General features: G+C 40.5%; 1 protein-coding gene across 1 annotated transcript; it reads right to left on the bottom strand.

Annotated features, from left to right (window-relative positions):
• Positions 1-2,107: 2,107 nt before the first annotated feature.
• Positions 2,108-14,550, bottom strand: LOC145403985 (histone H3.3A). The gene is made up of 3 exons (XM_080275588.1): positions 14,492-14,550; positions 13,458-13,746; positions 2,108-2,936 (listed from the first exon to the last, which is right to left on the bottom strand). The coding sequence occupies exons 2-3, from the start codon at positions 13,737-13,739 to the stop codon at positions 2,808-2,810; spliced, it is 411 nt and encodes a 136-aa protein (XP_080131714.1). The 5' UTR covers positions 13,740-13,746; positions 14,492-14,550; the 3' UTR covers positions 2,108-2,807.
• Positions 14,551-16,167: the final 1,617 nt, after the last annotated feature.

Below are 16,167 nucleotides of genomic sequence, written 5' to 3'. Positions count from 1 at the left end.
CCTATATGCATTCCATAGGCTTTCAATGCTTTAGGTAAGCAATACCTATATGCATTCCATAGGCTTTCAATGCTTTAGGTAAGCAATACCTATATGCATTCCATAGGCTTTCAATGCTTTAGGTAAGCAATACCTATATGCATTCCATAGGCTGTCCTGATCCATTTCATTCCAGTTCTCTAATTCTAACTCCTCTCCTACTTTGGTCCTGTATTCATCTGCCATTTCTTTGATCCTCAGCTTCTCAACTTTCAGTCTTTATCCCTGACTGCTCCTCTCTGTCCTGGTCCATCTCAGTCCTCTCAGCTTGATCTCGCATACCACAATCATATGATCTGACAGACCTCCACGAAAGTGTTCCATCCATCATCCAATCCTACGTTGAGCCATGAGGAGCGTAGGAGCCCAGGGCTAGGCAAACTGGTCCTGACAATTAAGATGAGAGCAACCTACCTCACTCATCCCTGAGCTGCATTACAAGAGCAATAAGCCCCAACCACCCCTTAAGTGTTACATTTACCAAACACAAACTACAATACAGTATTTGTCTCCTGTACACCAAAAGTTGTTTTCAGGGTTAGGCTAAATCAGTACAGTACACCTCTCACAAACACTATTAATGTAGCCAAACACAATCTCCAGCATAAAATGCTTCACATGGAAACAAGGTGGATCATAAATAAACCTGATGGTATATGCATGTAACTGGCAAAGTAAATCTGTTAGCCAGTGCAGTCTGTAGATTTGGTTCCACCATTACTTAAGCCTCACACACACCAAGATATAAAGTCGCGTAACATGGTCTCCAGGCTGTTCTGCATCTGTCTCAGAAAAATCTAAATATGTCTTGCAACAGTCGCTAGACACTATCTCCGGGTCACGTACACACCAAGATGCTTTATCCAGCAAAAGTCGCACGACAATGTCACTAGACTATTGTGCGACTGTCTCAGGAAAATCTAAATCTGTCGCTGGACAGTCAGGTGACAGTCCAGTGACAAGATTTTGGTTGTACCCTGTCTTCCACTAGATATGGGAGACAAGATACAAGTTGCTCGGTGCAGAGGGATTTGGCAACGGATATATATATATATATTTTTTTAAGGTTTGCATTTACAAATGCATGCCTTCTGCTATGAGGTGTCAGTATTCACACATTTTTACATTATTTATGATAACAGTTGTACATACATTGAATAATTATATGTATATGGTTCTATCCTAAATAATTATAAACTATATTTATATACTCTGATTTGGCATAAAAGATATACATCATCGTTGAAAGATTACACTGTGTATATGGGTCTGTCCTAATAATAATCATGGTATGTTTCCACATTTTACATATATCGTTGAAAACTGATGTGTACATATATGGTTCAATCATGACATAGTTATTAGCTTTAGTGATTACACTGTTGGGTTTGGCAATTGTTCATATATATATATATATATATATATATATATACTTCACATGTACATTTTGCCTGACTGGAGTATCACTTCTTGAGTTTAATTTGACAAAGTGATAGGTTAGTGGAGACAAAGTCGCTGGACTTTCTCTCGATTGTCTAGCAACAGGCCAACCAGAAAGTAGCAGCAATGTCTAGCAACTGTCTCGCAACAGTCTCTAGACAATCCAGAGACAAAGTTGCTTTATCTCCAAGGTGTCTCTGGACTGCTGCCCATCTGTATCTGGATTGTATCGCAACAGTCGAGATACATAGTCGCTCGACACTCTCTAGACTTTGTATCTCGGTGTACAAGACTTTATACAAACATTGCGACCCACAAAAATAAGGAGCATCACACTGCAGCAAAGTATCCACTCCCAAGTTATTCCTATTTATCCATGTAACTAGATCTGAGTTTACCTGTGAAGTACTTAAAAGTAGTGTACAAGGTAACTTAAGGCCATGACTTGTTACCAACTATACTCAGTATCTTGTTGAGTTAGAAATTAATTACAGTACATACCATGTTCCTGTATCAGGTAGTACATATTAAAAGGTTTGGAAAAATATTGGATTTTCAGTTACTCCCTACACTATAACAACAAACTAAACTGCTGTACACTACAAAAAGGGATGATTGAAAACTAAACTAAATGTAAGAAGTTTATTTTTGGCTTCAATCTACCGTGCAGAACCAATTAACAAGAGCTTGTTGTAAGGGTGGTATGGTTTATAATTTAATACAGGAAGGACACACCACCTGATGTCAAAGAGACAGAAGTTAAGACTTACAAACTAAATGTAATAAAAAGACTCTCCCACTACTAACTAAAATAAGATCATGAACACTGAGATGACCGCGACACCCACAATACAAATACACTTATGACATTGCTCCCGGACCAGAAAACTTCATGATTTCTTGTACTTTGGAATATTATTTGTGATCACATAACCTACACCAGACCTGTGTATTCTTAACCGTAACTAAATCATCACTTGTTAGCAGGTAACAACTTGTCACCTTGATAAACAAACTCCAGGAAGTTGCTGAATTTCACTGAATACACAAGTCTGAACACTGCTGTACACACAAAATAAATTAGATACTCTCGCATCACAATTTTCACAAGAGAGCAGTCCACATAAGCTGCTCACGTTATCGTAAAGAGTAAAAAACTTGTGCCAGTATTTCACTGCACACACCAGCACTTTCAGAGTCAATTAAAGAGGAAAAAGGGAGGAACGGCATATTTAAACAAACTTAAAAAAAAATAACCATTCACTTTGTCCATGGCAGTATGTAGCTTAGGAGGTTATGTCTTGAGTGAGCACATAGGGCAGTGCACCTTAAGCACGCTCTCCACGGATTCGTCGTGCCAGCTGGATATCCTTGGGCATGATGGTAACACGCTTGGCGTGGATAGCACACAAGTTTGTGTCTTCAAACAGACCCACCAAGTATGCCTCTGATGCCTCCTGCAGATCCAAAACAAACACATTAATATTACACTTGCTAGTCACAAACTGACAATGCAATGCATCATGTGGAACAATTAACCAGGAGTCATGCTTTCATCCTGTACATACACCCAAAACTTGTTATGACAAGAAAACAAGAGCTCTGGCAATGAGACAACTAAAAATTGGGTGTGGGACTCATGTAAATTTGTGAAATACATAAAGGGCCATAGATTATTATTGGCTTGCAACCTGGTCCCGAGGTTCTGAAGAAAAGGCGAAACAATGAAGAACCAGCACCAAGCCATAATATGGCTACATGGCACTGATTGTTGAAGCGGTCTTTGCATGAAAATGGTGGGAGAAAAGATCAACATCTATAAAGTCCTTAAACTTTTCATGTCATGAAAACAAATGTCTAACCTGATAGTAGAGGGAAAATAAAGGCCGAAATAATATCAAGAAATAAATAACACAGGAAGAAGTAAAGATGGAAGACAAACAGACTTTACAGTCACCAGTTACCAGCAGTGATACTAGGAAAGTATTATATTCCCCTGCCCCTCCCCAGGGGGTCCAAGGTTTAGCTACTGACAGATCCATTTAACCACCACGTAAAGTATGGTGATTGTCCCCACATTAAGCTTATTCTCCCACCCTCCCCCAGACTGGATATGGGGTCACGAATCTTTTCTTTTTAGCCAATGTTATTAACATGATCTTTCAATACACTACCTGCATATTAATGCTTCATGTCCATATAACATCATTGTATTTCAGATAATTACTAGGTTTCGATACACATTACCAGTAATTATTTGAAATATGATGTTATTCAGACATGTTGCATTCAGCCAATCATCATCAACTACCTGTCAAGTGCATCTTCGTCTTTATATATATATATATATATAAAAAAGTATAGTGCAGAGTTTTTCGGATGTCCGTGAGTGTCGTGCCCGAGAGTAAACGCAGAAAAGAGAAAAGCGACGGTTACTGAGACAGGTGACTCCCAGTGTGATGTTACAGCGAAAGGACAGACTGGAACTGGTGTGAGTTGAAATACCTTGATAGTGGTACAGTTGATATATATATATATATATATATATATATATAGAAATGTGCAAAAAGTGGAAAGTAGTGTGACACAAGGAAGGAAAGTAGCTGGTGCTATGAAGGTCTTAATAAAAAAAGAAAAGGCTTGAGTGTTATAGCTGCATGAAGCTTACATGAAGGAGTATTATTGCCAACTTTTACATATGGATGCGAGACTATGGTGCTGCATGAAAATGAAAAGTCCTGAGTGAGAGCAGAGGAGATGGGACTGCTGAAGAAAGTACGTGGAGAACAGAGAGTGGACAGGATACGAAATAATGTGATTCATGAAAGATGTGGAGTGGTGAAAATGTGCAAAAGAAGTGGAAAGCAGAGTGACACATGTAAGGAAAGTAGCTGGTGCTATGAACACCTTGAGAAGAAACAGAGGCTCGAGTGTTGCAGCCGCATGAGGAGTATTAGTGCCAACTTTTACATATGGATGTGAGACAGTGGTGTGGCATGGAAATGAAATGAGTGAAAGCAGTGGAGATGGGACTGCTGAAGAATGTATGTGGAGTACAGAGTGTGGATAAGATACAAAATAATATGATTCCTGAAAGATGTGGAGTGAGGAAGTCTGGGGACACCAGAATCAAAGAGCGTTTACTGAGATGGTATGGTCATGTGGAGTGAATGAATAACAATAAAGTGGTGAAAAGTATACATCTGAGCGAATTTGAAGGTGGGAGGAGGCGAGGTAGGTCAAGGAGAAGGTGGAGAGATACGGTGGATGAGTGTGTGAGGAAGAGAGGTGTGGAAGACAGCGACGCAAGGGGACTGACAAGAGATCGAGCTGACTGGATGAATGTTGAGAAGTGCATGATCAGGGATTTGGCACCCCTTTTAACGTGACAGCATCCAGACTGACTGTCGGATACATTAATATGAAGCTACAGAATGTGGTGAATTTTTTTTGGTGTATCAGATAGAGCCAGGATTCCAGGGCCTTGAATGATAAGTGAACGGAAGTGTGGGCCCATTGGATTGGGCAAACCTGGGTTGTCTGGACGTTGCTACTCCTCACCCTGCCCTAGGGTGGGGAAGAAGGTCCAGATGACGATGATATGGAGAAAACAGTTCACACTATCGTTCTTTGCTTCAAACATACTTGCAAAAAATTCTACTTCTATACCAACCTACAAAACTCATCTCCTAAACCAATTAATTACTAAACAAACTACATGTAACAGTGGGATTACTATACTCTCCACAAAATGCCTAACAATGATAGGGCTACTGCAATTACCAGATGCTGAATGAATGAATGAATGTTATCACCTTAGGAAAATCTATCTATTGCCAGATGCCTCAATCCCGTTTGGGGTGGCCACAAACAAATCGTCTCCAAGTCGCCCTGTTCCCCGCCATTTCAGTGCCCTGCTCCCAACTCACACCCCCCTCTCTCATATACCTCTCCACCCCATCCCTCCATCTCATCCTCCCCCTCCCTCTTCCCCCCCCAACCTCACTCACATACACTCTCTTCGTCAGTCTTTCACCCTCCATCCTCTCCACATGGCCAAACCACCTCAGTGTGTTCCTCATAACGCTTCCTAAAACATCCACATCCACACCACAACGCTCCTTTATATCCTCATTCGTCAGCCTGTCTCTCCATGTGACTCCACAGGCTCCTCTTAACCCCTTAACCGCGGGGCATCACTTTCGTGACCCTTGGGAGTAAGGGATCATACCGCAGGGTGTCACTTTTGCGATTCTGTGTTATTTTGAATTCCCCCGGGCTTTCAAGTGGTGGCTTGTATCATTTATCAGTACTGCCAATGTCCAACACTAGTCAGCACTCCTAATCTCATCGGTACGCCCATCCATTGTTGACAATTTAGCCATTTCTCCTAGTTCTTAACTCCCCTCCCTACCTTCCCTCCATTACCCTCTCCTCTCGCCTGCCCGGCCGTACTACGCTAAGTAAATCTTCCCTGGAATTTTCCACTGATTTCATCCATTGAAATAAGCTCTATGCCCTATTCTTATACCAAATAATATATACCAAAAAGAAATAAGGTAAGTGAGAGTCCCATACACCTGGAATTGGCTAATTATCACCTGACAACACCTCACGTGCACTTGTTGCTAATTTTCACTGTTTATTTCCCCTTGAAATATGCCATATAACCTATTCTCGTACTAAAAATATATATAAGGAGGGAAGGGAGAAGCCTAAGTGATAATTACATTCACCTGGAACTACCTAATTTATTACGTATTGTCTAGATTTCCTGCCAATCATTTCACTGCTATATATTAGCAGCTGTCAAGAGGCTGACGTTGGCAGTAATGCATTTCCCTAGGTAGGCCACCCTGGCCCACCCCTATCAGTTCACTGTCATCTTCGAGGGTGAAGGTACGTCTGTTTGCTCCTGCTAACTTCCCCCCTGCTTTTTAGCCCCATGCAAAGGGCCCTGTGACCTTTACCCCCTACTAAACCTTGTGTGGAAAGAGGTAAAGGGCTGACAAATGAAAGAGAGTGACTACGATCTTTCTGTTGAGTAAAACAGTGCAAGTGGAATTGTAAATAATGTGTAAACAGCAAGTGAAAGCAATGAATATAAATATAAGTGAACAGTGGAAAATAGTTTTATAAGTTACATAAGTGACAGTGCATAACACAGTGTAAAATAGAAATGTAAATAATGTATATAAAATAGAGAACGTAAATAGAAATGTAAATGAGTAGTATTATAAGAATACGAGTATATATACTTGGAGTAATGAGTGAAAGTTTCACTCGAGCATGTATGAATACTATGAGTTATGAGAGTGAAGGTGAAAGTGACATTCACTCTCAATGCTAGAATACGGGACGAGAGAGTGAATGCTACGTATTTTACTGAAAGAAATTGAATGCCTAGTGACAATAAACTACTATTACTGAAGGAAACTTATGGATAAAGACTGTAGATATATATAAGTGTTATATAGTTACAGAAATATAAACTGAGTGTTTTTATGAATAATAAATGACAGAACACCAGCAGCGAACTAGCGCAAGTGGGAAGGTCATACGCCCTCGTATTTTTTTTTTTTTTTTTTTTTTTTTTTTGGGGGTGGGTGGGGGGGGATATGGATTCCAAATTATTTGAGAATCATAGAATGGTGTTTCTAGTGATAATATCAGGCTGTGGTAATCATATTACGGGTTGCTGGGAAGTGTAAAGTGAAGACTTCATTACCCAACTTCACAGGTGTCTGCAAGTCCTACGGTACTCGACAAAGGCTCAACAAGCACCCCAGGAGAAAGCTGAAGGTATGTGCCATAAGCATATGTGATTTTAATATTCTAGGACTAATAACTGATTTTTGGCAAATATTTTTAGAGAGTCTGTCGGAGCGCGAATATGCCCGCGGGTGCCACAAGAAAAAGCAAATCAAGCCCGCAGTTAAAGGGTTAAATAACTAATTTCCACTGCTCTCACTCTTGACTTGTGTCCTTCCAACAACGTCCAAGCTTCACTTCCATACGTTAGAGTTGGTATCACAATACTGTCATGTAGTAACTTTTTCACTTAGGAAAATAATGTGCTAAATGGTTAACCGGGTTTAAGTTGAGACTGTCCATAGCTGCCAACATTACAATATGCACTGTAATAGTCAAAGTAATTCATCAGAATTTCTTTCTGGAAAATTTCAAACTGGAATGAAAGCAAGCTGTTCCCACATGACACATCAAAAACTGTTAATGTGTCCAATCACAACAACAGGCTGCCAACCAATCAGCCATAAGCAACTCATGTCAAATAGCCAATCAAGGTACCTTTTTAGTACAGCCACCAGACAGCAAGCAAATTTATCAGCCACTGGGAAAGCATGACTTGGTAGTGACATTATCTATAAACTTTACACAAATATCTGTGGTAGCATCAACAGAACTGAGGTGCACGACAAACATATGTACTATACTAATTCCACAGCCTTTCACAGAAATACTTTTCCAAGTAAATTAAGTCAACAGTCATACAGCTGGTAGGAAAAGGCACCATACGGTGTCACCATTATAACCAGATAGGCAACTGCATTAATCCCCGAACTCCTTCTCAATCCCCAAAGAGGAGGGTGGACAGCAGGAAAACGTTAACTTCCACCTGCAGTCCTAGAAGTTCACTTCAATACGACACTGACCAATTCTTGTGCTTTATATTAGTATCCTAAATGTTCCAATTCTGAATGCAATCTTCCTGAAAGGCCCATCAGTAAAACATCACTGAAAGACAGATCAGACTAATCTGAATGACAACGGTAAATGTGAATGACACACACACTCCCTACAGTCATTCAGATTAGTCAGGCCCAATGTCGACAACCCATTGCATCTTTAGGGCACCAAATGACATATCACATGAAATGACACTGATATTACCTGTCATTCCAATGTAAACCCTCTGTTGACACCTCCTTCCATATTAACCCGCAGCGTCCTGACCGATTTTCACCACTGACCCCCTCCCCCCCAATCCCGACAGGTTTTATATATATATATATACTGTATATATATATTTTTTTTGCTAAAACATCCTCCTTTCATGAGAAACATTGGCAAATGCCTCCAAAAGTGCTTACCCAAGCTTACAAGTGCTCTAAACAGGTAACTCTTTCAACACTTGGTACCGTGTTCTCTGGCGCGGCTGTCGTGTTTTCTATGTAGCGGTAACTATTGCAAACCACTCAGAATGGGTAGATATTTGTTCATTTCATATGAATTTATATGTAGTACAAGAATATATTGGTTTTCACACAATAATAAAGATATAAGCATTGTTTCACTCACTAGACACATCAACATATTGCACATTCCTAGGCAACATTACCTCCTCATCATTTCTGCTCGTTTCTTCCTCTAGTGCCACGTAATCTTTGTCCTCCACATCATCATCAATTGGAGAACCACTCGCCTTGAATTTCGTACCATGGCGCAACATGTCTTTACTGACCAGGTCATTATTAACTGATGAAATGCCGAGACAATGGCATGCAGGGGGTTATGAGGGGTAAGGCAGTGTCCCCACCCGGCAGCAGGTAGAGGAAGGTGTCCCCCGTCTACGTACCAAAAATCATGCGCAAAATTTGAAAATTGTGGAAACGACGGACCTTGCATTTGCAAAACGTATGGATACGTTATCGGGACGCCTCGGCTTAAGCAAACAGAATGACTGACATTACAAGGAATGACTGATTTTACCTGTCATTCTAGTGCAAACCCTCTGTTGACACCCCATTGCATCTTTAGAAATCCGAATGACATTAATATCACGTGGAATGACACTGATATTACATGTCATTCCAGTGAATACCCCCTGTCCACACCCAACTGCATCTTTAGGAAACCATATGACATTAATATCACCTACAATGACACTGATATTACCTGTCATTCCAATGTAAATCCTCTGCTGACACCTCTTTGCATCTTTAGGAAACCTAATGACAAACCTTAATCCGCCGTATACAGATCACAACTAGGAAGCTACAGGGCCACCCGGTGGTGACTATAAATGCAAATGTCTTCCCACCACCGTCTGAACCAGCTGCCATTTCATCTCGCCACCAAAGGGTAGGCCTCTACACTCTACAGGTGAATCAGTCTGGCCCTTGCCTGGTGTACAAAGTTTTCTTCAGGTTCCTCTTTGATTCGATCCACACCGCATATAGCCAATAGCATCATCCACCCCAGCTAAACCTCTTTCTAAGGATATATACTAGAAAAGGATTCAGTGATAGTGCCATGAGGCATGCCTTGGATTAGTAGTGGTAAGTTATCAAGTTGAGAGGAAAGCCATAGTTGGCAGTGTAGGCGGATGCACAAACACGGCCTGCTCTCAAGATGAAACTTGGTTCTCTTCCCCGTCATTACTCATCAACGCAATGACCTAGAGACACGAGGACACTTTCATTAGCAAGAGGAAGAGTTGGTTAGTAAAACGGTCATTAATTTGTCTCTCTAAGTGCCAAAGTTTCCGATATTAAGGCTAGAAAACAAACAATTTCCTGTGATTTCCGAAAAATTGCCCATAGTGAGGTCACGACTTCGTTATATATTGCCTAGAATTTGCAGGTTAACATCATTGAATGACACTATTGCCTGTCATTCCAGTGTAAACCCTGTTAACACCTCTTTCCACAGCTTGAGGATGGAGGCAAACATGAAATCCTGTAACTGTGACTGTCAATGCAAAACTATGAAACTCTGTGACTGACCCCCACTTGCTAGGTCCTCGAGCATAAATAACATCTTTTTTGTCTCCCTAGGATAAATGAGCCAATGGGCTGACTTAAATCATAATCTACACCCTACTCACATAAAGGTTTCTGTTAACTTACAAACGAACACTTCTAAATCTTAACCAATCGACAACTGTGATGAAAGGCAGACCCGACTGGTGGCTGGATAACACACTCATTTTGCTGCTCCTACAGTTATGTGGTCAAGGACAAATGGATCTCTAATGTACTAGAAGCAAATATGTGTTATTCAGTCCAGAAGCAGAAAAACAGTGAAAAGATTAGGCACAAGTCTGACAGTTGAGAAATAAAGAAACCCTTCTAAAAACATTTAATCTTTTCAGTAATTCCCCTATCTCCCTACTTATCTTAACCTCTTCCATTTTCTCTGTTACAATATCTCTACACTGTACAGTGACAATACAATGAGATTGACAGAGGGTATAAACTGGATAACATCAGTGTCATTCCATGTGATATCTGGCATTGATTTTGTTAAAGATGGAATGAGGTGCCGTGAGAGGATAGACACTGGAGTGACAAGTATTATCGGTATCATTTCACATGATATTACTGTCATTTGGTTTCCTAAAGATGGAATGAGGTAGACAGAGGACTTCCCCCGAAATATCAATATCATTGTCATTCCCTGTGATAGCAGTCATTCACTATGCTAAAAGTAGAGAGGATATGCACTGGAATGACAGGTAATATCAGCGATATTCCATGTGATATTGTCATTCAGTTTCCTTAAGTTGCAATGGGTTATCAACAGAGGGCATACACTGGAATGGCAGGTAATACTGGTATAATTCCATGCAATGTTAATGTCATTCGGTTTCCTAAAGATGCAATGTGTCGACAGACTGTACACACTGGGATGACAGGTTACATCAGTGTCATTCCATGTGATATTAATGTCATTACGTTTCCTAAACATGCAATGAGGTGTCAACAGAGGGTTTACACTGGAATGACAGGTAGCCTAATATCAGTTTCATTCTAAGTGATATTACTGTCATTTGGTGTCCGGGCCAGACCAATCTGAATGATGAATGACAGTAAGCACCGGCAAATATTTACACATACCGTTATCATTTGTCAATCGGGGTCATCTGTCATTCAGATTAGTGAGACCTCTGAAAGACTGCTCAGATTATACCTACATATAAAATAAATCAGTGCTACAAGCCTGAAGCAATTTTGTATCTTGCAGTTTAATGAAATCACCTAAAGGGCCAGTAAATATACACATAAAGCTCCTTCAAACCAATGAAAGATATATTCATGCTACCCTCACATGATTTTACTAGTCTTATGATCTCTTGTACTAAAGTAAATAAAGGTTGCATCTGACTTTTCCAACTGTCCCACCCATGCTATGTAAAACTGAATAGCTGTGACATAAATACGGTACTTTCCTGTACTAGACTTCATCCTTTGACTAATGGAAGCAAATCTAAACATTCTAAACTTTCACTTGATGGGGTTAACATAATTTTAAGGAAACAAATTATGATCTTACAATTAACCCGTGGATTGAGAGTCACAGCTCAGCCTGCGAAGAGCCGCACTGTGAGCCATAGCTCAGCCTGTGCCAAGTTCAAAAATTTCTCACAGAAGTTCCCACCACAGTAGGCACCTCCACCCCCACGCAAACTTACGCTTAGTGCTACGCAAAGATGGAGGGAGAGGGAGAGGGAGAGGGAGAGAGAGAGAGAGAGAGACCCTCAAAAAATGATGATACCCTGGATGTTTATCTTCATTTTTAACAAAAACTATTTTTTAAAAAATCATTTTTGTACACCATGGGGGGGGGGGAATGCACATCCACAGGTAAAGATTATTCTTCCTACCTCAAGTTAAATATGTAACCCACAAGATTCCCTAACTTTAAGTAGACCTCCCATACTGAAGTGATCAATTATGTTTTTCATCTAGTCTCTTACAAACCAAACAAGTCAGATTTATGTGGACAAGGTCATTATCCAACGACAAGATGTATGACTTCCTGCTCAAGTAACTTATCCAGGCTATTAGCAGCACAGTGTATTAACCAAGCTATCAGAGAAATGCTTCAGTTTCTCATGGATTCTGGTAAACTCCCTTGTTTCATACCATACTCATGTGAATTTTTGTAGTCTCCTGACTGTTTCAGGTTATCCTCTCAGATTTAGGTAGCTCCATTGCACAATTTTAGTACCCTTCTTCTCTTACCTGTACTTGTGAAAGGGGGGTGGGAGAAAAAAAAAGTCTAACTGAAAATGATAATACTCCTAACACTGACTTAAGTAGTGTACATGCCTGGCAGTAACCAATAAACTAATGAGGTTGTGGTAAATTATGCAGTATGAATATACGCATTTGTAGCATAACAAAATTTACTACACGATTATAGAAACGCAGATATCTCTTCCTTTGCAGTATTTCTACTCCTAATATGCCCTAGAATGTTACATGCAAACCATGTTGATAATGAGAGAAAGCCATTAGGTGCATGACTAAATCACAAAAGGCAACATGATGGCTCTGTTAAGGCCATAGACTGCAAGAGGCTGTTCCTGGCACAATACTTCAGGAAAAGATCCCACAATTCTTAACCATCAAAACCCACCCCAAACATGGTAAATATTTACAAAACCCTAATGCTAGATGCCTAGGATTTCATCATCATCTGGACCTCCTTTCCTACCCTTGGGCAGTGTGAGGAATAGCAACATCCATGCAGCCTAAGATTATAGATTCACTGACAGCAAATTTGTCACACAGTTCTAAATCAACTTCCATGACATATTCATTAAGACAAAAAATGAGATTGAAGCAAATCAATGTTATGATGTGTTTTTGCACCCCAGGGAGGACATGAAAATCCCAAAGGAGTACTGTCTGGGTTAAAAATAAAGAATAATGAAATTTCATCATTTTATGCAGTTATCTACCCTAGCAGCAAAGCCTTACCTAATTCTGTCATTTAAGCCTTACACGCCAATTTCCAATCTTTAGTCGCTGGTGGAGTCCATTGTTTAACATTTTTCAAATTTTAGACACACATCAGAAACCTCAAAGTACCTCAATTATTTATAATTTGCAAAAGAAACATCACAGAAGGTGACTTAGAACTGTGTAATGAACCGTTTCACATTATTTCTTAGGAACCTGGTTACTGTTTTGTAAACACTATCCTCATACACTGCCACTACAACTAACCTGAAGGGCACCAATGGCAGCGCTCTGGAAACGCAGGTCAGTCTTGAAGTCCTGCGCAATTTCACGAACCAGACGCTGGAATGGTAGCTTACGGATCAGCAGCTCAGTGGACTTTTGGTAACGACGGATTTCTCGGAGGGCGACAGTACCAGGGCGGTAACGGTGAGGCTTCTTCACACCTCCAGTTGATGGGGCTGACTTACGAGCTGCCTTGGTGGCAAGCTGCTTCCTGGGGGCCTTGCCACCAGTAGACTTACGGGCTGTCTGCTTGGTACGGGCCATTTTTCACCTGCAAGAAATCTTCACCCTTAGAACAAAACACTCCAATACTAAATACTCTGCACGTACTCATAATCATTAAAAAACAGGACCCTACGCTATACTGAGTGTTTACCAGAGACTTCAGTGGAATGTATCACATTTTAGAAGTTTGATCGACACCGCCATATACCATATAAAATTATACTACTTAATCCCCAGTACCTGCATAAAGATGAGTATTCTTATCCCCTTATAATGGGTATCACGCAACGCCTGGGGAAAAGCCATTTACTGTAAGTCATGCTGAACTGATGTAACTCGTGACACTACTGCATTTCAAATCAGACTCAGCGAACACCACTTACTAACACCATCACGAATAACTAATACACTATAACTAAAGCGGTTCCTATACCCAAATCAATATACTACCGGTAAACCACAACCTCTAGGAGCAATGGATTTCCAGACGTCCTCTCCACCTGCCTTCTCGTAGACACCTGGCTGTTCTAGCACACAAGTGCGACTGGCGCCAAGATTCCCCGCCAAAACTGTATTCAAAAGAATGGTGTCGGTTGAAGGGACGCCATCATGGCCGCCAGTAAACAAAAGATGGCGACCCTGCTAATCACCTTAGCTTTCACATTGATTATTTCATCATCAAACCGCCTGGACACCATAAAATACCACTGAACGCTTCCAAAATCGCTTCCTTTTGCAGATTCTTTTAATATTTAAGCTTAAGAATTCACTTAAAACATAACCACTCGTACCTCGAAGCTGGAGCGTTCGTCCGTCACACACCAAGACCTCTCTGACAATGATGACTAAAGGCTAAAACGGCCTATGTCACACTATTTATACCTGCCTTGACGTCACCGCCCGGGCGCGCGCTCCTACTGGCTGATGGTCCCCAAGATCTCACAGCCTATTGGCTATAATAACAGGCGCTCGGATTGGCTGCTGCATGAACGTTGCTGGTGTGTGATTGGTTGGATGCCTCGCGCTGTGATTGGTCATTGACATCAGTTCTCGATCCGCGTCTGTAGAGAGAACAGCTCGGCATTCGCGCTGACTCCTTTATGTTGAATTCTATGAAAACTGGAAATACTAACAAATTTCTTTACTTTCTATGAATTTATTAACGTACCAGCGTACATGACTGTAATACCAAAAGATGGCCCTACTTCACAGTCATATCACCCAGAGCCATGGTTCTATCCCTGTATATCACATGGAGAGAAATGAAGGAAAAGCAAGAATATGTCAATAAAGCGGATTGTTAGTGAGAGTCCGCCATGGTTGCGTTTGTGTGAGTCACGTATTACGCCACCTTCCTTCCTGTCTCCCCCTTTACCTTTGGCAGTTACAGGCGGTTAGGTCGGGGATTAAAATAGTACCTTTAAACCAGAGTAGACTTACATTTAAGGAAGAAATAGGAGAGAATGTGGACGTAAGGAAAATTCCCTCACTAATATTTACTAACATTTTATGGTCGAGTCTCCCACATTCACTGACGTTACAGGATTTCCCCCTTTCGAAAGCTTCCCGGTATTATACCATTTTTATTATTGTTTTGCATATCTAAATTCCCGGGTACTGTATATTGAATGAGCGCTATTTCTGGTTCTCGCCGGTTTCTTAATCCCCCCCCTCCCCCACTTTCAAGCTGTCCTTTCTTTGTACTGATTTTATTATATTTCCTTGAGTTTTTCCTCTCCCGTCCTCCATGCCTTAAGATCTTCATTTTTCGTTTCCTAATGTTGCAACATTCATGTGAACATCCTTTTATTTCATCCTGTCATATATATATATATATATATATATATATATATATATATATATATATATATATATATATATTTTCTTTTTACAGCTATTCAAGCATAACCGATCGCCCTTCAATACCGGTATTTACAGTCTCGCCATCTATGTAACTATAATCACTTTCCGTCCATCCTTTTTTTTTTCTTTCGTTATTCGTTTTCTTTAACTTTCACTGATTTAACTATATCCATATATTCATGTCTTTTAATCTATATTCATTCCAGACTAAACAACGTGAACCCGATAGACTGCAAGTTGATGTTGCAATTCCACGCGTCACTATCTTCCTTTCCGGGGATAGGGAGAACACAGGAACGCTAGTGTAACCGGACACTGGATCCATCCGGCTAAATCGGTGGTGTCGCCGCGTGAAGGCGTTACTACTGGCACCATTCCTAGCTGTAACTTCAGTTTGATATCCTGTCCATCTTTATTTTTTCTAGCATTTCAGTTTGCACTATGACGAGGCCATTTTTCCTTTCTCAAAATCTAGTCTTTGACCTTTCCTTATTATTTCCCACGGAATTTCCACGTATTCATTGTAATCCCATATTCCACCTTTCACTGTATATGCCCAACTGAACAAACTGAATTGGTTTCATAGTTTCAGCAACAGAAATAG

Source organism: Coenobita brevimanus, chromosome 62, assembly GCF_032717465.1.
Source record: "Coenobita brevimanus isolate Jiangsu-jjx chromosome 62, ASM3271746v2, whole genome shotgun sequence".
Classification (NCBI taxonomy): Eukaryota; Metazoa; Arthropoda; class Malacostraca; order Decapoda; family Coenobitidae; genus Coenobita; species Coenobita brevimanus.
This window is presented reverse-complemented; position numbering and strand designations above follow the sequence as displayed.

What these genes read in the sequence shown, in the direction of transcription:
- LOC145403985 (XM_080275588.1), bottom strand. Translation starts at nt 13,739, where the DNA reads ATGGCCCGTACCAAGCAGACAGCCCGTAAGTCTACTGGTGGCAAGGCC. An exon ending in CTGCCATTGGTGCCCTTCAG is followed by an intron (nt 2,937 to 13,457) that starts GTTAGTTGTAGT and finishes TTGGATCTGCAG; the next exon opens with GAGGCATCAGAGGCATACTT.